Genomic DNA, 26,146 nt, shown 5'->3' with positions numbered 1-26,146 from the left:
ATAACTCGCTTATTATTGAGCTTGTACACAACAAACATCAATTTTACTTAAAAACTACATGTTGGTCTAAACAACTAAAATTTGATGAGGCTCTTTACATCCTCCATATTAATTGGTTTTAAAATAACCATACACCACACTTACACAATAGCACTGTTTTAACTTTTAACGCTAGTGGTTTCACATATGACCGCAGACATAACACCTAAGCATAAACAGATTTACTCACCATTAACAATGTGTTGACTGTAGTTATAGGTTAGAGGAACGGAGTGCAGAGCTCTTGCAGACCAGCGACGGTGACGATTATCTTCGTCATCATCATTAGCTCTTTCTCCCACTTCTCCCAAGTAGTGAACTTTTTCATAACGGTCAAGATACCTGTAGAAAACGACAATTTTATAATAATGGTACAAAACTGACTTGATGCCTAAAAAGTTTGGGACAGCACAAGGAGAGGTAAGTTTTTAATCATTAGCTATGTCTAAACTCTTCAAAATATTAAACATTTTTATAACATTTATGGAACTTGTAATACAAATAACAAACACTTTCTCAGTGTAGGCCTAATAGTGATTTCAGTAAACAAGTTCTTAATACAAAAATCACAGGAACATCAAGTGACCCAAGAAAAATTTCAAATAAAAAGTAACTGGTGAAAAAAAGTCAAAACATATTGCTCAGGACATTTTAACCATTTTTTTCTTATGGATTTCAACATATGCTTCCTTCAATTTTATTGTAAATCATCAAATAGTCCATTGATACTTTTCTGCTGTCTCTAACTTTTTTTGTCAATAACAGCAAGTAAAGAATAAAAATGAACAGGTAATATTCATGTACATTCATTGTTCAATCTATGATCTTGTTTCTGTTGCTCTCGGCCCCCTAATCAAACCAACACTCAAACCTAGAACTTTTACTATTACAGGAATTTTGTAATTACGAAAATATGCCATATCTTTGAGACCATCTGTATCACAAAATCAAGGGGAAAATGTTATTGTATTTAGATTGCTAGAAATGGCATACATATGCTAGCTGTACTTCCTAATCCTTCCAGAGTCAACATGTTGTCATGTTTATGCTGCCTCCTATTTACAGAAAATTGCACTTTGAGCCCAGGATACTTCCAGGAAATTGACAAAACTTTTCACAGCAATTCTATGTAAGCTAAAAAAAATAAAAGAAGTCCAAATCCCAGTGGAGCAAAATAAGGTGTTAATTATGTAAAGAGAGGAGTAAAAATAATTACTGCCATAGCTATAAATACGAGTACATTTGTATTGGCCACTCAATACTCCTAATCTTAAGGCTAACTAGTAGATTACAGTGATTAATTTGTTTTCACAAAGTTATGTACCATTACTTGTTGTTTCTTAATGATACAATTAAAATTGTTTAATATTGTTTAAAAAAGCAATAATAGATATGTGTTTTTATGAGATTTTTACTTACACTTCATTAATGCATATAAAAATTATCACATGTATTATTTTTGTATTCAATGTACTTAATTACTTTACCAGATATAATATACTAATAAATACTCTAATATATAAATCTTAAGGGGTCTGTGACAATCGGCACCCCAACAAAGGCTTTATGTCTCCTGGGTGAGGGGTTGCTCACCGACTCCAGGGAATGATAATTTTACAAATTTCAAAAATTTGCCAAAATAATAATCAATGTTTTAGTTGTCCCTGACAACGCTCTAGCAGAAATAAATAAGTATTAGAGGGGATTACATACGCCAAAATTAGTTTGTGTATTACACAGAGAACTCTTGCTCCTCCAGCTATCAGTAAAACAACTATCAATTCACAACGTTACTTTTAAAAAGATTTGTACTACATTATATACATATATATATATATATATATATATATACACACATATACATATATATGTATGTGTGTGTATATATATATATATATATATATCTTGGTAGTACTGTATGATATATATCCTGTGCACTGCTCCATGAGCTGCAATTTTACTCATGATTCGGCCTCTGTTTAGTATTAATGATATTTATAAATACATGTTGATATCTTGGAAGTATTTAGTTTGTTTTTGATGTTTTCAGAAAATATACATTAACAGATTTCTTATAAAACATGTCTTCCTGACAAATAATGCAATTGGATAGTTATTAATCTTTTAACTTGAACACTAGTGCAATGCTTTTTGCTGTAACTGTTAACAACAGCTGATTCTTGGTATCAGGTAGATAACAAGTTGGGGAAGAAATTTTTGTGTTCACAATCATTGAGAGGCTAAGGTCAATTGCTATTGAAACTCGGTTGTTATTTTTGCGGACCAGAATAGTTTGTTGGGACTAGTGAGCAAAGCAAGCAGCCGGTTTGCAGGGTTCTTTGATTCTATAGAATTCCCTTGGTATAATTCACAAAGATAACGTCATATTGCAATTAATTCAGTACATTAACCTCGTTCTATATTTGTAGGAGGATCATCGAACCGATCGCGAAACTACCGCAACTGTTGGTATTACGAGTTAGTTACCAGGTGAAGTGTAAGTACTGTCCTACCAAGCGAGCGCACGCTCCCACCGTAGTACGTAGCCGAGCCAAGCCGGAACTGAATTGAGCCAGCCGGGCGGCGCTTGGGAGGGGGGAGGGAGGGGGCGTCCATTCAACACAACACTCGAGGTGTAGAGGGGAGGTTCGCGACACGTGGTCTACCGGCGCCCTGTGATAGCGACCGGCCTCGACCTTGGCTTATCGGTCACCGCCGTCGCCTGCTACAGCACGCTCGAGCAGAGTCCGAGTCTCGGCAGCAACCCTTTCGCCCATCCCTGCACCCTCACTGAAAACTGCACCCGAAATAGAGCAAAAATACAAAATGGAACAAGGAAGATATTGTCTTGAGTAGAGGGCACTTCATAAGCAAGGACTCAGCCTAGTTTTCTTGAAATCTATAGAACACTTTTTTCCTAGGAAAGAAATAGATCGTCGGCCACGCTAGTTTTTGGTGTAGATTGAAATGAAAAGATTATATATTTCCGAGATGCTTAAACCCGACCGTCAGGCTCATCTGTCATAAATACTACGTACTTATATCACTATCAGATAAGTAGATAAAGAGACCGAAAATCGTAATTTTAAGGGTCAGCTGACGCTCATTTATTTACGCGTCTGACAGCTTTAAGTGTGTCAATCTAAGATACATACAATCGGAGTAAAGATTATCAATTCATATATTTAACCCTTTTGATAACCTCCCATTTCGACCTCCATCCAAACTGGCGCGGTTAACGATAAATTTCTTTTAGGGAAATGTCTCTATCGACTCCAAGAAAAACTGGATTGTGCGCTTATCAGCGCAAATGAGCTCTCGATCCTGAACTAATATCGGAGAGCGGATACAGTTTATACATTCAGACAATGCGAAGAGTAACAAGGGACGAGCCTAAATTAAATACAACATTACGATACAACTAAAAATTATTTAAAACATAAATTGGATATATTCTGACTTGCAGAGATCTAACACTGTATATTTATGTAATAATGAACAATCTTATTTGTGGTTTTATTTGGGGTATTAATTTTAGTAAAACGGAAAATATTCAAGTACAAAAACGTGTTTGAATGATTAGATAAGAGTTGATGCAGTAAGAATAGAACAAGCTCATTAACAAAAGGAAAATTGGTATGGCCAAACTCACTTCAATTTTAATGAATCCCAATGTTTCAAATTATGAGGTAGAGTAATACGATGAATATAAGGACTTGTTTCCTTAAATAAATGCATTCTTCTTTGAATGAACCAAAATGTGGAAATGTGGAAATATAAAACTAAATATTTCAGCCAAAATCATGAAATTTTAATGGTATTAAGATTGCACTAGAATAAAAGAAAATAAGATTTTCCAAGTTTATGCCCTTAGTTTGAGACTTAAAATTGTGTCTTGTATTACGGAAGGCAATTTCATAACAAAAATGGCCCTGTTTCTCTTTTTCACACAGTAATTGTACAATATAATGCCACGAAAATTACCCACGAATTCAGGAAGTGACGCTTTAAGTACAAATTTGCATGCAGCTTAGTTAAAAAAAATGTTCCAGTTATTTTACAAAGGTGCAGTTGAATGCCACGGTCTGAATGAGGAAATTATTCTAGAATAAATATTTACTTTTACAGTTATTATTTACCTCATTCCTCCAGGACAGCCTATACCTAAACGAATCACGACATTCATAATCTATATAGTATGTATATTTTTACAATGCCCTCGACGATATAATGAACGGCACACGAATTATCAACAGCAGATATGGACATCATCAACATTTAACCTTCATTAAAATAGATATTGAACTCTGCACCCTAAAATTGGGCAAAAATATGCTCAACTCTGGTTTATACCACTTCTAACAAACCCTTCAAAACAAACACAGTATACCTTTAAAATACATATTCTTGTCGTTTCTGTGATCTCTAGATAATAATAATTATGCCCTATACCTCATCTTCAGTGGACATTATCTTTTTATACCGGCTACTAAACTATATCCAACTGATATCTGAACTGTCACGTTTAATACACAACTTATACATTTCTTTTCTATATTATAATATCTCAACACAATCCTAACTAAATATTTTATATGTCAGATTCGTGTGATTAAGAGGGCATGGCAAAATTATTGAACACGTCATCTTTGTCGTAATATTGTACAGCCATCGGGAGGATATATGGCACTAGAACTTTTATCACTTGAGCAGGTAGGAATTGTGAAGGGAATGGTGGGATTGATTTGATTAGGAGATTCCATACAGCAAGAAAGTCGATGATACTTCATGATTATCACCCATCACAATCTAGTTTCAGGCACACTGGGCATCTCCAATCCACCAACAGAAAACCATAAAACGTCTTCTCCAAAACTCGGCAGGTTCCAAAAAGTTTTCTCGAAAAGTTGCAAAGAAACCAAGAAGTTTTAACTCTAACAGCGTCAAACTTCCCAGTCAATATTCTTTTTCATCATGCAATGTTTTAACAATAAAAAGAAACGTAATTCCACTGGGGTTAAAATATTTTATTTTAAATATATTCAAGTATCGCATATTGCTCATGTATTGGGTGTCCTACATGTTTCATCACGCAATGTTTTAACAATAAAAAGAAATAATTCCACTGGGGTTAAAATATTTTATTTTAAATATATTCAAGTATCGCATATTGCTCATGTATTGGGTGTCCTACATGTTTCATCACGCAATGTTTTAACAATAAAAAGAAATAATTCCACTGGGGTTAAAATATTTTATTTTAAATATATTCAAGTATCGCATATTGCTCATGTATTGGGTGTCCTACATGTTTCATCACGCAATGTTTTAACAATAAAAAGAAATAATTCCACTGGGGTTAAAATATTTTATTTTAAATATATTCAAGTATCGCATATTGCTCATGTATTGGGTGTCCTACATGTTTCATCACGCAATGTTTTAACAATAAAAAGAAATAATTCCACTGGGGTTAAAATATTTTATTTTAAATATATTCAAGTATCGCATATTGCTCATGTATTGGGTGTCCTACATGTTTCAGGGCACATTTACCAACTTGAGTGTGAAGTCTGACCATTATATTCGGCAGATATTTTATGTACTGTATCACTATTTTTACGAATATTTTTAACCTTGGGCATTGCATTGGCCTCAGTAGGGACGTTCATTGTCTTGCTCAGGGATTTACATACCAATCAATTTTATTTCTCCTTAATGGACATTTTTCATGCTATTGAGCATTCACCTTCGACGGACTTGTTCATGCATTACGGGCATTTTATTTCTTGCATAACTTTTCACGCTTTTTTCACGATCTTCAGATATACATTTCATCTTTAAGTATTCTAATACACAGTGGAAATGATGTGTTTTTATCATGCTGTTCGACGTGGACAGTTTCAATGCCACATACAAAACCCCAAAAGATATTTTCACGCCAAATGAAAAGTTCCAGCATATATTTTCTGCATTTTTAGCAGTATCTCTAATGATCGCATCTTATGCATTCAGAGCTTGTCATTGGACTATGATGTTTATGTGTGTCCATATAAATTTATCCCTTGTATCAACACATTTTATACTTACGTTAAGATTAAAGGATCATCTCGAGGTAACATAGCTAAGATCTAATAAAGAGCTTTCTCCACATATCTATGATTAAGAAGAACTTTCTTTTTTAGTGGATGAATAATTTTGGTTTATTTCTACTTACTGAATTAACGCCATGTAAGTGGAAAGGTGGACAAAGAACAGAAAAGCAGAAGGAAAATATAATTAATTCATTTTATCCGTATCGCAATTTTACTTTTTCAACGAATAGCCTGCAAGTATGATGTCGACCGTTAACTATAGAGTTTAGCGCAACATGTGTAATAAGTTCAAAACTGGACCGCTGTGAAGTAGTCATAAAAGCGAAACACTATCAAATGTTGCGTGAGCTTCTTATAACCTGACGCTTTTCTGACCAAGATTGGGGCTCCATCCAACACGAGTAAAGGTTCCATAACTGAACCGCTACGCTGTGAAGTAGCCATAAAACCAGAACATTGGCTATCGTTGCGTGAGCTTCTATATTCTGGCATTATTGTGACCCAAGGTTTGTACTCCATCCAACACGAGTAAAGGTTCCATAACTGAACCGCTACGCTGTGAAGTAACCATAAAACCAGAACATTGGCTATCGTTGCGTGAGCTTCTATATTCTGGCATTATTGTGACCCAAGGTTTGTACTCCATCCAACACGAGTAAAGGTTCCATAACTGAACCGCTACGCTGTGAAGTAGCCATAAAACCAGAACATTGGCTATCGTTGCGTGAGCTTCTATATTCTGGCATTATTGTGACCCAAGGTTTGTACTCCATCCAACACGAGTAAAGGTTCCATAACTGAACCGCTACGCTGTGAAGTAGCCATAAAACCAGAACATTGGCTAACGTTGCGTGAGCTTCTATATTCTGGCATTATTGTGACACAAGGTTTGTACTCCATCCAACACGAGTAAAGGTTCCATAACTGGAACCGCTACGCTGTGAGTAACCATAAAACCAGAACATTGGCTATCGTTGCGTGAGCTTCTATATTCTGGCATTATTGTGACCCAAGGTTTGTACTCCATCCAACACGAGTAAAGGGTCCATAACTGGACCGCTGCGCTTGTGGAGTAGCCATAAAACCAGAACATTGGCTAACGTTGCGTGAGCTTCTATATTCTGGCATTATTGTGACCCAAGGTTTGTACTCCATCCAACATGAGGAAAGGTTCCATAACTGAACCGCTACGCTGTGAAGTAACCATAAAACCAGAACATTGGCTATCGTTGCGTGAGCTTCTATATTCTGGCATTATTGTGACCCAAGGTTTGTACTCCATCCAACACGAGTAAAGGTTCCATAACTGAACCGCTACGCTGTGGACTAGCCATAAAACCAGAACATTGGCTAACGTTGAGTGAGCTTCTATATTCTGGCATTATTGTGACCCAAGGTTTGTACTCCATCCAACACGAGTAAAGGGTCCATAACTGGACCGCTGCGCTGTGGAGTAGCCATAAAACCAGAACATTGGCTAACGTTGCGTGAGCTTCTATATCCTGACACTATTGTGACCGAGATTGGCACTCTGTCCAACATCGTTCCACACAATAAAACTTTACCACTCCATAATAATAACGTTTTGAAGACAAATTCAAATATCACACGCAGCGTAGAAATAAGATAAAATATGGAACATAAGACGTATTAACTACGCTCTTAGTTCATTGTTTAAACTATGTTGCTTTCTTAATTGATTCAGAATTGTTCTTCCGTCGGTCGAGCTATATCATAACAGTTAAAATCCGTAAATAATACCCTCTGAGAGGATACATTATTTGTTGTATAATATGGAACACCACTATAGACATCATATACACTTTAGTTTAAGTGCCAATAAACTTTAATTTTATTTTTATTTCGAACGCATTTTTAACTATGACATACTTAGAAAATATTCATGAGATATACCAGTTTAACAAAAAATATTACCTACGCTTGACGATAATAGCACAAGTACGAGTGTCGCGTGTTTGTATAAGCGAGAGGAAGTGAGGGGAGCAACTTTACACTGTACCAAGCACAAACCGGTTGGGAAGGATGCTATATATTGGCTGCAGGTCGTGCCGAACCTTTTCCCGCACCGAGACCGGACGCCGGACCAAAGCCCTCTGCCCGACTCCTCGCGCTCTATCCGCGTACTCCGTATCAACGCCTTGGGGCCGCTGTAGCGCAGTAGCACGATACAACGAGGCAAATGTTACTTCCGTTATACAGTTTCGTAATGGTTTACAAACCAATTAAGTAACACAGCGGTAAATAACAAAATGGCGAACGTTTGTTTTGGTGATAATATTGTCTACAATAAATTAGCAATACAAATGTATAAGTGATATAAATTCAGCTGTCGAGTCAAATGATAACACAAAGGGAAGTCTACAAACTTCTGTCGTATGTGTTTAATATCACAATCACCATTTTACATTGCACTAGTTTGTCCTGCGGAAAGAGACGTAGCCTAGGCCAAGACCGGTCCTTGGGCCATTTTGGGTCCGTACCTGCATGATTTTTCGGGGAATTATCATCGACTAAAAATAAAAAAAACCAAGTCGATATATTGTCTACCGCAATATTTCTATCAAGTTATGGTACAAGAGACCATCCAACAAATTTAAATTAGTATAAATTAGACACAACTACTGTATATAAAGTTATATGAATTTAACTGTATACAGGCAGTTAGGACTCATTGTGAGAAGCATATCCTCGTTTCCCTGCTTCCATTTCCTGACATCAATTATACTAGTATTGTCTTTAATTTTGATTAGAAGGCAGTAAATCAATACATTACCTTTTTATTTGGAACGTGATGATTTACATTTTAAATCTTGATATAAACTATATATTTGTCAGTGTGAGATATTAAACCGGCTGTATTTATTGAGATTATTGAGTACATTTCGTATGAAAACCGACACTTGTGAATAATTTGGATGTAATACTAACAATAAATAACAAATCAGGAAACTAAGTAACAAGGATCCAGTGTTGCCTAGGGTTCGTCACCGACACAAGTACGATAGATAGATTAAGATTGTCTGATAGTTTTAGTACGGTGTATTAGCATTATTAGGCTAAGTCCTCCAAGAGTGGAGACGGCCCAGCGCGCAGATCAATAGTGAGCTGCAGGCCGGACCCACCCTCTCAACGTCACCACAACCAAACCTGCCCATCTCTCTACACTGGTCCCATTCCAGTTCCTACCAAATTATTCCATTACTTTTTTAACACCAAAACCTATTTGTGTAATAAGTTGGGACCCACAGAACTAAACCTATTTAAATTACACATAAAAAATACACAATACAAACAACCAACTCACAATAGAATACATTCTAACCATGCATAAATAAAAATGTATCTACGCAACATTTAATACTCTCAATTTTATTTTCTAGGGATGGGTCGATTCCTAAACCGACAAATTCTCTAGCGGAAACAAATCTTGAATGAATTCATAAATCTAATTTTCTTGATAAAATCCAAAATGTGTACTTCGTTTATTAATTAGTATAACTATTCATGAACGAGGGTGTTAATCATTTTAACCCTACCCAAAGCCTCTTAACATATCTGGATCTAAACTTCCCGTGAAAAAATCCAAGTACTACACATCGGACGACCTGTCGGTATGTACGTAGACTGTGTGGCGCATTAACCATTTGGCTCCTTTAATATTTCTGGATCTAACTTCCCTGAACAAAAACCCAAGTACTAAAACACATCAGAATAACCTGTCGGTATGTACAATAGACTGTGTGGCGCATTAACCATTTGGCTCCTTAATATTTCTGGATCTAACTTCGGGCTGAACAAACCCAAGTACTACACATCAGACGACCTGTCGGTATGTACGTAGACTGTGTGGCGCATTAACGCATTTGGCTCCTTAATATTTCTGGATCTAACTTCCCTGAACAAAACACCAAGTACTAACACATCAGACGACCTGTCGCGTATGTACGTAGACAGGGTTGCTACAGAGTCCAATAATGAAAATTCCCTAACTTTTCCCTGATTTCCCAGACCAAGATTTTTCATTTTCCCTGACTTTTTTCGACGCAATCCCCAGGGTTTTTGGCAATTAATGGGTGGAAAAAAGCGTGATGAGGCTAACAGGGTTGGCCCAAAAAAAATAAAAAAAAAAAAAATATAAAAAATGCAAAAAATAAAGTGAACACAGTTTAATACGTACAAAAAGACTAGGACTTAAATGATTCTTTTACAATACAGAAGTAAAATTACGGCGCGAGCGGCAGTAAGTATTATTGTGTAAAGGATTTTAAATATTTCCCCTGACCAACATCGAAATTCCCTGGACTTTTTCCCTGACTTGAGAACGGATTCCCATGACTTTTCCCTGATTTTCCAGTCCTGTTTTTTTTTTTTCCCTGACTTGTCCCTGACCTGTAGCCATCTCCAGGGTAGACTGTGTGGCGCATTAACCATCCGGTGGCTCCTTAATATTTCTGGATCAAACTTCCCTAAACAAACCCAATTAGCTACACATCAGACGACCTGTCGTGTTATGTACGTAGACTGGTGTGGCGCATTAACCATTTGTCCGCTCCTTAATATTTCTGGATCCTAACTTCCACTGAACAAACCCAAGTACTACACATCAGACGACCTGTCGGTATGTACGTAGACTGTGTGAGCGCATTAACCATTTGGCTCCTTTAATATTTCTGGATCCTAACTTCCTGAACAAACCCAAGTACTACACATCAGACGACCTGTCGGTATGTACGTAGACTGTGTGTGGCGCATTAACCATTTGGCTCCTTAATATTTCTGGATCTAACTTCCCTGAACAAACCCAAGTTACTACACATCATAACGACCTGTCGGTATGTACGTAGACTGTGTGGCGCATTAAACCATTTGGCTCCTTAATATTTCTGGATCTAACTTCCCTGAACAAACCCAAGTACTACACAACAGACGACCTGTCGGTAACTAAACCAGTTTGGCCTCCTTAATATTTCTGGATCTAACTTCCCTGAACAAATCCAAGTACTACACATCAGACGACCTGTCGGTATGTACGTAGACTGTGTGGCGAATTAACCATTTGGCTCCTTAATATTTCGTGGATCTAAACTTCCCTGAACAAACCCAAGTAACTACACATCAGACGACCTGTCGGTAACCCATTTGGCTCCTTAATATTTCTGGATCCTAACTTCCCTGAACAAATCCCAAGTACTACACATCAGACGACCTGTCGGTAAACCATTTGGCTCCTTAATATTTCTGGGATCTAACTTCCTGAACAAACCCAGTAGTACTACACATCAGACGACCTGTCGTAACCATTATTTTGGGGGGCTCCCCTTTTCCCTAATATTTCTGGATCTAACTTCCCTGAACAAAACCCAAGTACTAACACATCAGACGACCTGTCGGTAACCATTTATTGCTCCTTAATATTTCTGGATCTAACTTCCCTGAAACAAATCCAAGTACTACACATCAGACGTACCTGGTCGGTAAATGTACGTAGACTGTGTGGCGCATTAAAACCATTTGGCTCCTTAATATTTCTGGATCTAACTTCCGCTGAACAAACCCCAAGTACTACACATCAGACGACCTGTCGGTAACCATTTTGGCTCCTTCATATTTCTTTTCTGGATCTAACTTCCCTTGAACAAATCCAAGTACTACACATCAGACGACCTGTCGCTATGTACGTAGACTCGTGTGGCGATATTAACCATTTGGCTCCTTAATATTTCTGGATCAATTAACTTCCCTGAACAAATCCAAGTACTACACATCAGACGACCTGTCGGTATGTACGTAGACTTTGTGGCGAATTAACCATTGGCTCCTTTATCTTAATATTCTCTGAATCTAACTGTCCTGAACAATTTTATGGAATCACCAATTTCTAAGTATAAACGTTGGGTTTCCAGTCCAATTTGATCATGACGCACAGGAAATGTCCCAACCCGTTGTAGGATTATGACCTAAATATGTTATTTTCAGCAAGCAGTTTTATTTTCTGTTGTCCTTAAACGTTAAGAAATTATATTGATGATCACTAAGTTTTTTTGTAACTTACCAATGTCTGCTGTAAAAATCACAAATTCACATTTTATTTAACATCATGATAACTTGACATCACGCAATCAGAATAAACACGAAATATAGAAAGTCTATTCCAAAATACTGCAATGTCTTATTTAATAATACTAAACGACTCAATTCGTGGAAGTTGAGTGCAGCAGAAGAGGTTCCTTTCTTGTCCTCTGCACGTGACAAATGAAGCAGCTACAACCTCACTACGACATTATGTCGTGTAATTAACCTTCCTGATTTGAATATGGTTCGAAGCCGATCTCCACCCACGAATAGCAGCAGTATCTGGACATGGAAGGAAACAACATCGCGCCTCTACGGTGGATCAGACTGTAGGCTTCAGCCCGATTTCGTCCTGTATAAATAATTTTATGTGGGATATTTCCTTCTTTATTTGTAATAAATATTATTCACCAGCATAATTTATTTTCTTTGTTAGAATTTTTACAGCCAGTATGAGTTTTGACTACATCTGTGTAATTCGAATAATTTTCGGTTTGAACAGAACGCTATTCATTTCAATCCTTAGTTTTTATGTTCGTACATACGATAAAAGAACAACAACATACATCACTGTATTAGTATTTAGATAGTTTTTCCTAACGTTTTATTCTGTAGCAGTGCATCCCGCAATGTACGGCCGCGTCGCCTTGGGACGCATCAAAATTCTGTCAGGAGCAGTTTGAGCATTAAGTGTGTCCATTTCGTGTGAAAAAAAATGTATTATTTCCTTTACGCTAAGACTAGATTTATTAGCCATTAGAATACCGAATTATATAATTATCATTAATATACCTACAGCTCCGCCAATTACCATTATATTAAACAACAATTACGCATAAACAAAAGTTATTGCTACGTCATCGCATGAATTAGCGTATATATGGTGAGAGATCTCGAAAGCGCACTCACCACTATTTCTTTGAAACTTGTTGCCTTGATACATCATTTCACTCATTTAAGCCCAATAATCATGACATTTGACTGGCAAAAATGTGTTGCAATATGAAGCCTACTGATGGGGGGGCAGTTCAATGGCGGGTCGCAAAATGGGTGCTTCAAGCACCGTAAAAGTGAAAGCGATATGTATCGATTGTGGACCCACTGCATTATCCAAAAAGAATTAACCGCTGGAACACCTCAGTAAAGGAACTGCAATCGTATAAGGGAATCTACCCGCCAATAGTTTTCTTGTTGTTGTCTCTTGGTAACCCCCTTTCTTCTAGACTGTTTGAGCTGAGACACGAAAATATATGCCAACACCTGATAAAATTTATTGAATAAAAACTTTCTGTCGAAGATACCTTTTTCTTACTGATTTTGTTTGAAAAACTTGAACGAACCTAATAATTGCAAGAAAAGAACACATACAAATCTTAAACTTGTCAGACAAAGTGGGAAGGTTTTAAAAAGAAACTCGATTTGCGGAAGCTGCTATCGTGGCTTGAGGTGAATAAACTAAAACTAGATTGTCCCACCTTGAAACATTTTATACTGAAGAAAGATCACTTTTCAACTGAGTGTAAAATTTTGATGAACATCTTTCCTATCAAAGATGTCAATTCAATGTGGGTACCAAATTCAGTTTAACAAAGATGTGTATCTTAAACTTTGAAAACAGTGAACAACTAGTTGAATTCCAAACAAATACTTCGTTAATGACTGGATTAAAACCGAATTATTGCTAGACTTTTGGTACAACGTCGAAAAAAGTACACCCCAAAATTACCCGGAAAGCGTTCCATGTGTTGATCATTTTTATTAATTCCAGTCTTTTTAAGGAGGGCTTCGCAGCTGTGGCAGTCATGAAATCAAACTAGAGAACCAAACTTGACTTAAATATACTTGAAAAGGAAGTATGTGTTGCAGTTTTCGAATATTAGTCCCAAATTTTGATGTAATAATCAAATGAAAAAATCTCATCCTTCGAATATAATTTTCAACAACATATGTCCGATTGGCTTGTGTAAAACCTTAAACGAATATTACTAACTGTGACGAATTCGAGTAGATATAATCTGACCCGCTAAATTGTAATTTTTATGAAGCGATCATGGATGATTACAACAATATATAAAATGTTGTTAAACGCTTTGTACTTTTTACTTGCTTCCCTTATAATATTTACTTGTACTATTCCAAATCAAAAAATAATATAATAATAGCATTCTTCTTTAAAAAAAAATGTAATAGTGAATAGTACATAGTTTTATATAATCTAGTAAACACACTGGTTTTATTTTCATGTTTTATGATGGCTGAATTACAATAAGAAAACAGGGGATAAATATTTTATCCGATGTGAATAAATTATAATGTGAAATTAAGTAAAGTTACAATACTTTAATGTTATCATTCATGACTCTATTAAAATGAGCTGAGGGAATGGAGCGCCGCGGAAAGAAGTACAGACCCTATAGAGGAGCTTTGGGTCCAAAACGTTTGGGGAAACACTTGTGTTCTATAGTATACAAAACTTCTTATTCAACTTCCCTAAATACATGAATGATGCCAAATCCACTCACTGACTTGACTCTCATCACGAAATTTCCGAAACCACAAAACGGATTTACATAAAAATTGTGTACACACGTTCGTCTAATCTATTACTACGTGCACCTTCCCAGAAACTGTCGCAGGAATTTCTGAAGAAACTAAAAATTTCGCAACCTTTATACCGCAGATACTTTTAATAAAAACTTTTACTAAAATTGCCATTGTATTCCCACATAAATCCCCTAGATAACGCTCAAACCACGAGTTATTTTTTACATATTTGCGAGAGCGTCGTGGGTAAATCACGATATTAGCTCACACACGCCTATAACAATGGTACTCGATAATGTCGATATTTGAACTGACGAGATTACGTGTGCAGTGGGGGGGAGTAACGGTGGACTTATTCTAATGACTATCACAGATCCAGTGCCGATTGGAAACAGATCCGTACACCAACCTTAGTTTCCCAGTGTTAATTCTACAGTTTATAATCGCAACGAGCTTCTAGTATACAGGGTGAGTATGGATGGCACTTTGTTTAGTTTGTTATGGATAACGATGGAGGGATGGGACTCGGACACCTTTTTCTTGAATAGAAGTGAACTTTTTAGTCACTGTTACAACTTTGCCGTTTCCTTCCCCCCGCAAAATGAGATGTTGGGTAGGGGAAGGGCGGCTCAAAAGTTTTAAATGTAAAGACTCAATAAGTGTCTCCATACTTTTAACCTCACATTGTATAATAAATAAACACCAGTGCAAGGTACTAAATTACCAAAATACTTTTAAAAAACCCTTCCATATTTTTGTTAAAAGGTAAAGCTTAAATGTGCGAATTCTATTAGGACCATTCGGCGCGACTGCTGAGGCACAACTGATCACACGCCCCTATCGACTCACGTCGCTTCGTATATTAATGGCCCGTATCGAAGAATGAAGCACTAAAACACACACTACAGTTCAAAACGTTCTACAGAGTGGGCCCAATGAAGCTCCAACCGGTACGACGAGAGCACGTCGCGTCGTCCCACTGAGTGGCCTCGAAGGTATCTTGTCGATCCGCGTGATGGTGTATACATCCATATGTAGACAGAATCTTGACACGCCCGCCCGTATGTATGACATGGAACGAAAGAAACATCGCGCCTCCACGGTGGATCAACGGCTCAATAAAGAGCGACCGTTGCAAACTCAGCCTGACTAACCGCTCCACGTGAGAGCCTCGAAGGTATCTTGTCGATCCGTGATGTGTTATACATCATAGTAGCAGAATCTATGACACGGCGCCGTATGTATGACATGGAACGAAAGAAACATCGCGCCTCCACACGGTGGATCAACGCTCAATAAAGGAGCGACCGTGCAAACTCAGCCTGACTAACCGCTCCACTGAGTGGCCTCGAAGGTATCTTGTCGGAAAAATAATTATATTTTTTTCCCGTGAAGTGTTTCATACAAGCATAGTAGCAGAATCTTGACACGGCGCCGTATGTATGACATGGAACGAAAAGAAACATCGCGCCTCCACGGTGGATCAACGCTCAATAAAGGAGCGAAACCGTGCAAAGCCACTCAGCCTGACTAACCGCTCACTGAAGTGGTCCTCGAGTGAAGGTATCTTCTCGATAGGTATCTTGTCGAAGGTATACTCATACATCATAGTAAGCATAATCTTGACACGGCGCCTGTATGTATGACATGGAACGAAAGAAACATCGCGCCTCCACGGTGGATCAACGCTCAATAAAGGATGCGACCGTGCAAACTCAGCCCTGACTAACCGCTCACACTACTACTAAATAAACACTATCGACTAGGCGTCAACCATCGCGTACAAGTATAAGAACCTAAAAAATAACTTAAAGAGTATAAGTAAGCAAAATAGTTCAATCCAATCAATTTCATGATTCTACACCATAAAAAATTAAATGAGTTTTATTAATATGCACACATATTTAATATAAAAAAAAACAAACTAAATTCAGAATCGTGATAGAACGGCATTTGGAATAAAAAATATATATTACTTTTTTAGCGTTACCATTCGTAGTATTATAATCAACAAATTTCCTTTTTCCCCTATGGACACGACCATTGCGTTACAACGAAAGAAAACCCAAGTTTACTGCTAGCTATATTAGATTGAACCGAAGATCTTCTACTGTATAATTATTGCCTATTTTGAACTATTTCAAAAGGTTTTTTTAGAAACCACTCGTCCTGGAGTGTTGTTTTCACTCAAAAAATATTTGTTTTATATGGGTTAAATAATCACGAATCGTAGAATGTGGAAGTGTTTAAAAATTATTGTATTACCCCATCAAAAACATAAGAAAAAATTGTTTATAGTTACATTTTGTTGTAAAATATTCAACTTCGATGAAACGTAATTAATGAACTCAAACTAGTCAAATCAAGATTTTACGACACTTTTTGTAGTCAAAGGTATTTTACTTAACTCCGTTTACGATGGGCCGCTGGGGTGAAAATTACACTCTATTATTATTCTATTCTCCTTTTCTGATATCCAAAACATGGCAAAATACAATATATTGTTAGGTTCCCACACAATCATATGTGGAATTGACTGTGCCTATGACAACTTTAGATAGGTTTAATGGTTGATAGATTGTTTTAATCAATATTATGAAATGACACTTGCAAAAACAATTTATTGTTGTTTTACTGGCCCGCAGTAAAGAATCATTATTATCACTTTTGCGTTTCCTAGTTTCTACACAAAAATCGTTTATTGAATAAATCAAGATTGCTAATAATTAGTAAATATACATCTTAAAGTAAGATTTTGCAATACATTTTACGTAAGTATGAAATAAAAAATAACAGTATACTAAATGTTATTAAAAATCATCAAAAATTACAAAAACCTAAGTTTTTCATTTACCAATAATAAATAGTTTCTTTTCTAGGCACAAAACCTCATAATTGTTTATATAATAAATATTACAAGTGTATGGTGCAAAGGACATTAAATAATTATTTTTATTGCACTTCATACTAAGAAAAATATGAAATTTGAAAAATGTATAAAATTGACTTACACTAACTTTCAGAAACATAAAGAGGGATAGCTTTACGTTTAGTTGCAGGAGACTAAAAACATAGTTGTAAGATTCAAACTAAACATCAGATATATTTGTTTAAGAGCCACAGAGCTGTTGACACAATCTTGGGAACTCTGAAGTTTCTCCAACACAGTGATCCCACTCATTGCGAACCTGTTAACCATGTTATACATAATTATGTGTTAGACCTTTTCACACCAACCACTAATTTTTACATGACAAAATACTAAAAATACAAACAGAACTGTTAGAACAGTAGATTATTACACGGTTCCTGTGATGCCAGACATTTGAAACTATAGAGGTGTATGGGAAGATCAGAAAATTTTTCTAACTGATTTGATTTTTGTAAGGCTAATTAACAGTGGGGGGGGGGGCAAAAAAAATAAAAACAACATAATGAAAAAGCAAATAAAAAATATGTGCAAACTCAAAATAATTGCAATAATCAAAAATGGAATCTCTAATTGCGAATCTCACAACCAATATGATAAATAAAATTAAACTCCGGTTATCATATTAGTCTGCAGACCGAATGAAAAAACGAAACATTCTTGTCAAATGTTATACTGAATTTGATGCAAGCCAGAACTGTTGAACATAAATTTATTGCTTGATAAAGAAACCCTCTTGGCCGTCATGAAGCACATGCATGAACTAAATCAGATAATATTAAATCTAATAACAGCGATGGAAAGATTTTTGTTATATATGAAAATAGTTACTTTTCAATACAAAGTACTGTACGACGTCAACCGGTCGGCGTCAATCCGCGTCCTAATTGTGTTGACAAGCAACATACCAAATATTTCATACCAAATTAGCTATTTTAATTTTTTGTAGATGAAAAGTTACTTTTCACATACAAAGTTACTAGACGACGTCACCGGTGGCGTCATCGGTCCTAATTGTGTTTGACAAGCAACATTACCAAATATTTTATACCAAATTAGCTATTTTAATTTTTGTAGATGAAAAGTTACTATTTCACATACAAAGTACTACGACGTCAACCGGGTGCGTCATCGGTCCCTAATTGTGTTGACAACACGAACATACCAAATATTTATACCAAATTAGCTATTTTAATTTTTGTAGATGAAAAGTTACTTTTCACATACAAAGTACTACGACGTCACCGTGGCGTCAATCGGTCCTAATTGTGTTGACAAGCAACATACCAAATATTTATACAAATTAGCTATTTTAATTTTTGTAGATAGATGAAAAGTTACTTTTCACATTAAAAGTACTACGACGCCACCGTGCGTGTCATCGGTCCTAATTGTGTTGACAAGCAACATAAAAACCAAAGAGATTTATAACCAAATTAGCTATTTTAATTTTTGTAGATGAAAAGTTACTTTTCACATTAAAAGATACTACGACGCCACCGTGGTGTCATCGTCCTAATTGTGTTGACTAAGCAACATACCAAATATTTATACCAAATTAGCTATTTAAATTTTTGTATATGAAAAGTTACTTTTCACCATACAAAGTACTACGACGTCACCAGTTGGCGTCCATCGGTCCTAATTGTGTTGACAAGCAACATGCCAAATATATTATACCAAATTAGCTATTTTTAATTTTTTGTAGATTAAAAGTTACTTTTCACATTAAATGTACTACGCGGACGCCACCGTGGTGTCATTCGAACCTACTTTTGTTGACATATACCATACTAAATAATGTATACCAAACTAGCTATTATAAACCCACAGCTACGCACGCAACTTTACAAATTTTAAAAATCGAAAAAATTCTTAATAAAAGCACTTGATGACGTAATATGACGGCGAAACGCCTAATGATGTTTTTTCAAACCTTATGTAATCATACATATAGGTAAATATTGTTTAAGTGTTCATGGTTAAGAAGATTGTAAGAGGTTAGGCGATGGACCTCTTTATATTAGGTTTTGTGCATGTAGAAGTTATTTATGTTTCGAACAGTAAGAGTTATATTTTTCCGATGGCACAGCTGAATTTGCCTTTGTAGCTCTAAAACCAAGAATATATATTGTATAAATTATGTATGGTCTCGAAAACTTACTTAAGTCAAAAAGTGTCTATTTTCGTTAATTTGATCCAGCCGTTCTCGAGATTAGAGCTTAAGCAACAAATTCGAACGATTTTATTTAGATAGTTACCAATAGAAAGATGAATGAAAACAGGTTGAGAAAATAAACGGGAATCTGCAGTAATAGAAGCTTGTGAGAGACGACTACCGCGCGAAACCAAAGACCGATGATTCTTCGTCTCAGAATAGTCCACTAAACACTTTGCTTGTATGAAGATGAACACTGTATCCTAGATATGAGTAACTTCACCTTACCTTCTTTAATCTCAGTGAGAAAGTATAAACAGAAAACTGTAGTTTTATACTGAATTCAATCATCTTTTAAGTGTGCGTTACTTGGTGGGTGGGTTATACACCCTTTTTTAATTAAGAAGGTCACAATGTTATTGTAATTATTTTCAGTATGATTCGTCACTGTGTTTGCTTACTTAGATCCTAACATTTCAATTAAGAACACAATCATATTTGAATTTCGCCTTGACTATACACTGCAGAGACACTGTCAACACAAAAGAGACCAAGATTAAAGAAGCGTCCCCCACAGTCCGGTGAATTGGACCTGTGTTAACATTAACGTTTACCGACCCCCCGTGGATACCGGGACCGGTAAATTTGCCAGACCGGATTTTAGTTGTAAACAACATTCAAAAATATTGCTACCGGAGTACCGGAACCGGAAACCAGTTCCGGTTTACAGTGTGTGTGTGTGCGTGTCGTGTGCGTGTGCGTGTGCGTTGGTGCGTGTGCGTTGCGCGTGCGCGTGCGCGTGCGATGTGTGCGTGTGCGTGTGAGTTGGTGCGTGTGTGTGTGTGTGTGTGTGTGTGTGTTGTGTGTGTGTGTGTGAGTGTGTAGTGTGTGTGTGTGTGTCGTGCGTGCGTGGAGTGGGTGCGTGCGTGCGTGCGTGGGTGCGTGCGTGCGTGCGTGCGTGCGTGCTTGCGTGCGTTCGTGCGTGCGTGCGTGTGTGAGTAGTGTGTGAGTGTGAGTGTGTGAGTGTGTGAAAACGCCTTAAGGCTTCGCATTCGCCCTACAGCGGACAATATTCTGGCCCGAGACCGACTCCCAATCCATCACTGTTTACCATTTTCTATTTCTATAATAGAGGTAGTACAGATGAATATTAAAAACCAAATTTCCCATTTGTGTCATTATAAAGCATATCGTTTATACAAGACGGACGCAATACAGAAACGGAAACCTGCTGTCTAAGTCACAACTGGTGGGGAAATAATGCACTAAACACCAAGGTCAATTAAACCTCATTTTAAAAGTATAAATACGTTTTATATTTTAAGAGCAGAAAGCTTAGATTTTAAATGTCAATACATTGATCCTTAACATTTCCTTGTGTCATATTAATGTTACTCAAGCGAATACAAAACATAAAACCATGCGGCATCAAAACCCATGAAAACAAATCACCTTTATCATACATTATACAGTGACATCAATCTTATGGTTTGTGAGGTGGATGAATGTATTACCTCTGTGTATTGGAACTTTTCATAGGTAACCTATGTAAAACACTTGTATATTAATGAAGCCAGTACTTTATTAAAACCAGTTCAGGAGAATTTTCTACGTAAATTAATAAATCTAACGTTTTTACCAAGTTAACTTACAATCGATAAAAATATTTGAACTTTACATTACAGACAACAAAGTGAAGTTTGATTGAAACTTTTGAACTACCAGATCCACGTTTTCCCGTTAATCCCCACGTTTCATCAGTAATCCAGTCCAATATAACAGAAAAAGCCCTTTACAGTTTAGCTTTCTTATGAGAATGGTATTGCAGGTTGAGCTAAATGTTTGAAACTTGAATGGTCACATTATTAAGTCTTCAAACACCCTGTTTAATAAATAATTCTCTATTTGCCCACATGGTTACTCATGAGATCAATGTAACCATGCCGACTTTTTGTCAGACATAAACAAGGACTTCCAATGGACCGATGTTAACAATATCGATATACTCAGATAGAGTTTTCACACTAACCCCTCAGGGTGACCTCATTCGACATTTATCGTACTTATAGAAAGTATTCGTTCATCAACAACACTGACGGAAGAAGTTTCGCTCAATGCATCACAACCTTAATAATAAAACCTAGCCAATAGACGTTATAAATTATAGTAAGCTTTAAAATTGAGAGAAAATAATTTTGTTTAACCAATTATCTAATACTGCCTAACACTTACATAGAGTCATGAAATCAAAACCTTGCATTACATTTCTGAGGACAAGGTTTATTATTATACCTTGTGTGAAAGGCGGGAGGGAAGAACTAACATGTATCACTAGTTACGCCCCATCTTGCAATGTACAACTAGATTCAGATAAATACAAGGCTTAAAAATCCCCACCGATTAAAACAACAAACAGTGGCCACGTAACAATTTAGCCAAGACGACGAAAATGTTAAAAAAATATTAAAACATGGGAGGAGGCCACTTATAATGAGTAGGTTGATAAAGGTAAATTTCGTTAGTAATATCACTACAAATCCATAACTTAATTAGAAGTACCAAAACATAAGCCTAATACTCAGATATATGATATTTTTTAGGATCTAAGATATTGTTCACCTAATCTTATCTACTTAACTGCAAATACTTAGTTGTACTGATGGAAGAAAATACCATCTCATGATCCAGTATACGACAAGTAATATTACTCTCCTCCTCCCATCATGTTTCCTATACATAACGCATAAAACTTCCCAGTAATTTAATACAAACAGTGAGTATCTGAAATATACTAGGAAATTCAGAATTTAAAATACACCCCATTTCCACTGGGTAATATTTGTTAGCCAATAACCCTATTTCTACCTGAAACTGGTGGGTAGTGCCGAAGCGGCCTACAACTTACCAGTCTACTGTTATATAATAGTGACCCCCCTCCCCACACAACGATAGTATGTTTGACCTTGGACGTGCGTTTATCACGGGCCGAAGCAGCCGCGACTCAGCCCAGTGTGGAGGTGCGTGGCCCGTAAGGTGGGGGATGACGCAAACCACCACAGCTGATCCAGACACTGAGGCGCCTAAACGGTTTGTTTACATTCTCGAATCTGCAACCCACACCGGCACCGGCCAGCTCACCCACCCCGTCGTAGGAGCGTCGCGACCCACGGTCACGTACCGTCATACTACCGACACAGAGTTTATCACGAAACAATGCATCTCATTGTATAACTCGTATTTATCAACTGCACATCCTCGACCTCCCCCCCCTCTTGTAAGTTATAATCTGAGTTTTGTCTTATGCACAGACAATCTAACAAATAAACATGACAACATCCTAATAAATAATCAAATGTACTTTAAGATGAAGTTTAACGATTTATTAGAATCAGGACATTTCTTTTATATTTAACATACGTTACGATAACATATAGAAAAAATAAGATGATAATAATAAATATAATTATATAACATAGGTCAATACGAAACATAACTTCAGCAACTACTGTGTAATTTATTTTGTACAGAGCATTACAAAGTCTGACACTAGTTTTTTGGATATCAAGCATACTAAAATGAAACACTGTACAAAAATATTTAAAAAAAATTCAGTCTTTTATAATTTTTTGTGAATTAGTGAGGGGAGATTAAGGACCTTATTTACTTTTAAGCCATCAGCGAATGTACACCTCCTCATAACATGAGACCATTTGAAACGAATCTATATTTTCGTGGCATAAACGGGCACTTGATTAGGTGTACACCTCTTTACTGCAAACAGAGATCAAGTTGGTGTACAAAACAAAGATCTTGATTACAAAATATTATGGTTGAATTAGATCTCGATGAAACTGAAAACAATGGTACGATAGAGTTTACAATATTCTAAGCAAGTTGTATCTACTAAATTGTCCGTATTTCCATCGATGAACCGTTTCTGTTTATTCGTTATACATAACACATATAAAAAAACTATATAATATATGTTTAATATAAATAAGTTTTTATCCAGGAGTATTATAAAACTTTAACACAAGTTTTAGATGGGAACGGTCTGAGAAAACCGTTTAGTGCCGTTCACATGAGAATTCATTATTTCAAGCCAAAATGCATGTTTAATGCTTAACCGTAACTACTTACGGTAATCTTTCCAGTAATAAATTTAATAAATCGTATTCATTAATATTTGTTTTATTTAGGCTTTGGGAGTATATTTTTTGACAAATTTGTAAATTAAATTACACATATACTCATAACATGAGTAGCCTAGACACGTAAGTGGTCTTGAACGTTTTGTCAATGCATAATAAGTAAGCTTCTCATAGTAATATTAAGATTGTGTAAGTTGCAGAAATTTGTTACTTAAGTAACAGAAAATAGAAATTCCCTACAGTACATTGTGTGCCTACCACCTACATTCCATCTCAAGAAAGAAACTGCTGCAGTACAAACCTAAAGAAAATTAGCATTAATACAATCGCAAAAATAAACATTCAGAGAGTCGTGCATGGCAAGCTTTTAAGGAATTGCAGCTGTTAACTCTCCCGTGTATGTACATTTTGGAAACCCACTTTTGTTTTGTATGTATAAGTGTGCTTAACCAGAGGGCCGGGACATACATACGCATGAGATACCAGGTAGAGATCCACTACGAACTGCAAGCCACAGAACAGTGGTTTTTTTGAAACACCTGCCCTCACATGCAGGTGTTAAATTTTATTTATACAGACTGCCAAATTCAATAAAAAAATTCCCTAACGCCCAAGGCGTTTCAAAATGCGCCATAAACACCTTCTGGTGTCGACAAGCGTTTTATAATGCAGGGGAATTTTAGCATTTAACTGGGAAGGACCGCCCAATTACACGACTGATATCTGCTGTTTAAAGTGGGATATATTGGCGAAGGAATGAAAGGTGCATAAGTGTAAAATTGTATGTGTGAATGAGAAATTTTGTGGTTTGAATGTAAGAAATTTTAGATTAAAATTTGTGACGTTTGCTATACAATGTAATATTACCGAATTTGATTTTTGATAATGTTTGGGTGATTACTCCACTTTACTAGTAGTATTTTTTCTTTCGCTGATAAAAGGAAGTTTAGTTTTTGTCCAGGATAAACAAATATTAATGTTAATCAATTACCTAACGATTTCAAAGTTGTAATAAACAAACACCAGTAAAAGCTATGCCAAAGTGACAACTTTCAAAAAGGATATTTGTTGGTGTTTGGCGCACAAAATCGTTGGTTATTCTCAATTGGCTTCACGTTTTCTGCTTTCACCTCGCAGCCGCCGCTTTCACATGGCGGCCGTGGCAGCGACTGTCGACTGATGTTTGTTTTTGGTTTGCACGTGAACCATGGATTTCTCTGGAGCGCGGCACGGCTTTTCGTTTCCGCCGTCTCCGCAACCGTTTTCGCTTTCTAACAGCCCAAACCCGGACTATGCAATTCAGAGTACTAAATTGAAACGAAACCCGATGATTACACACCTTGACGACTGAGTGTTGTACCAGTTACGGTTTATAAAATAAAGAGTTAAAAAGTTAATTGGAATTTTTTTAATTCACTTTTTACTCATCATAATTCATTTATAACTCTTTAGTTAACAAGCCTGTAAAGAGGGGGGTGTGAGGTAGCCCCTTAGTTACGATAAGAAAAGTTCCCACAGTACCTAAAACGTGGAAACCACTAAGTGTTTACTGGAAGAATCCTACTCATAAGAACATAGAAAAATGTTAATACGTTTCTGAATTGCACTAGGAATGTTTAGAGATACCTTCATTTAGTGTATATTGCACAAATCTTATTCACTCTCATTTAGAGAATTTTAATCTGAGCGTTTATATCAGTAAATGACAGCAACTTGCTTCAACTTGGGTACTTTTTGGCCCCCGCCTGTCCGAAAGTTCAATGTCGTGAAGTCACGAAGTTAATGAGGAGAGGCGTTTTTTCTGACTACGATTGTCCAAATGATTTTAAAATCGGTTTGCATATTTGTAGAATTTCGAATCGGCCGTAATTTCGCTTCCAGACGACGAATATTCAATGAAGGACTTATACTACTTGTCACTCGAGAATACGTAAATCGAGTGCGCGCTGCATCCACGAGGAAAGACACTACATTATTCATCATTGATTGAACTTCCTTAATGAAAGAAAAAATTTGAATACTATCCGCTGTAGTAGTGCGAACAATACATCAAGGTTTTTTCTTTTAAGTACATAACCTATTTTGTAAACGGGTAGCGCACAATTTGACGGATGAGCTGAAAGCTTGATCGTGTGAG

At 36.5% G+C, this 26,146-nt stretch overlaps 1 protein-coding gene across 1 annotated transcript; it reads right to left on the bottom strand.

The window, feature by feature from the left end:
* Window positions 1-206: 206 nt before the first annotated feature.
* Window positions 207-17,989, bottom strand: LOC124357538 (AT-rich interactive domain-containing protein 2-like). Its single transcript, XM_046809430.1, has 2 exons — window positions 17,867-17,989; window positions 207-381 (listed from the first exon to the last, which is right to left on the bottom strand). The coding sequence occupies exons 1-2, from the start codon at window positions 17,977-17,979 to the stop codon at window positions 222-224; spliced, it is 273 nt and encodes a 90-aa protein (XP_046665386.1). The 5' UTR covers window positions 17,980-17,989; the 3' UTR covers window positions 207-221.
* Window positions 17,990-26,146: the final 8,157 nt, after the last annotated feature.

Source organism: Homalodisca vitripennis, chromosome 3 (assembly GCF_021130785.1).
Source record: "Homalodisca vitripennis isolate AUS2020 chromosome 3, UT_GWSS_2.1, whole genome shotgun sequence".
Lineage (NCBI taxonomy): Eukaryota > Metazoa > Arthropoda > Insecta > Hemiptera > Cicadellidae > Homalodisca > Homalodisca vitripennis.
The sequence above is the reverse complement of the archived record's forward strand: the minus strand, read 5'-3'. Positions and strand labels throughout refer to the sequence as shown.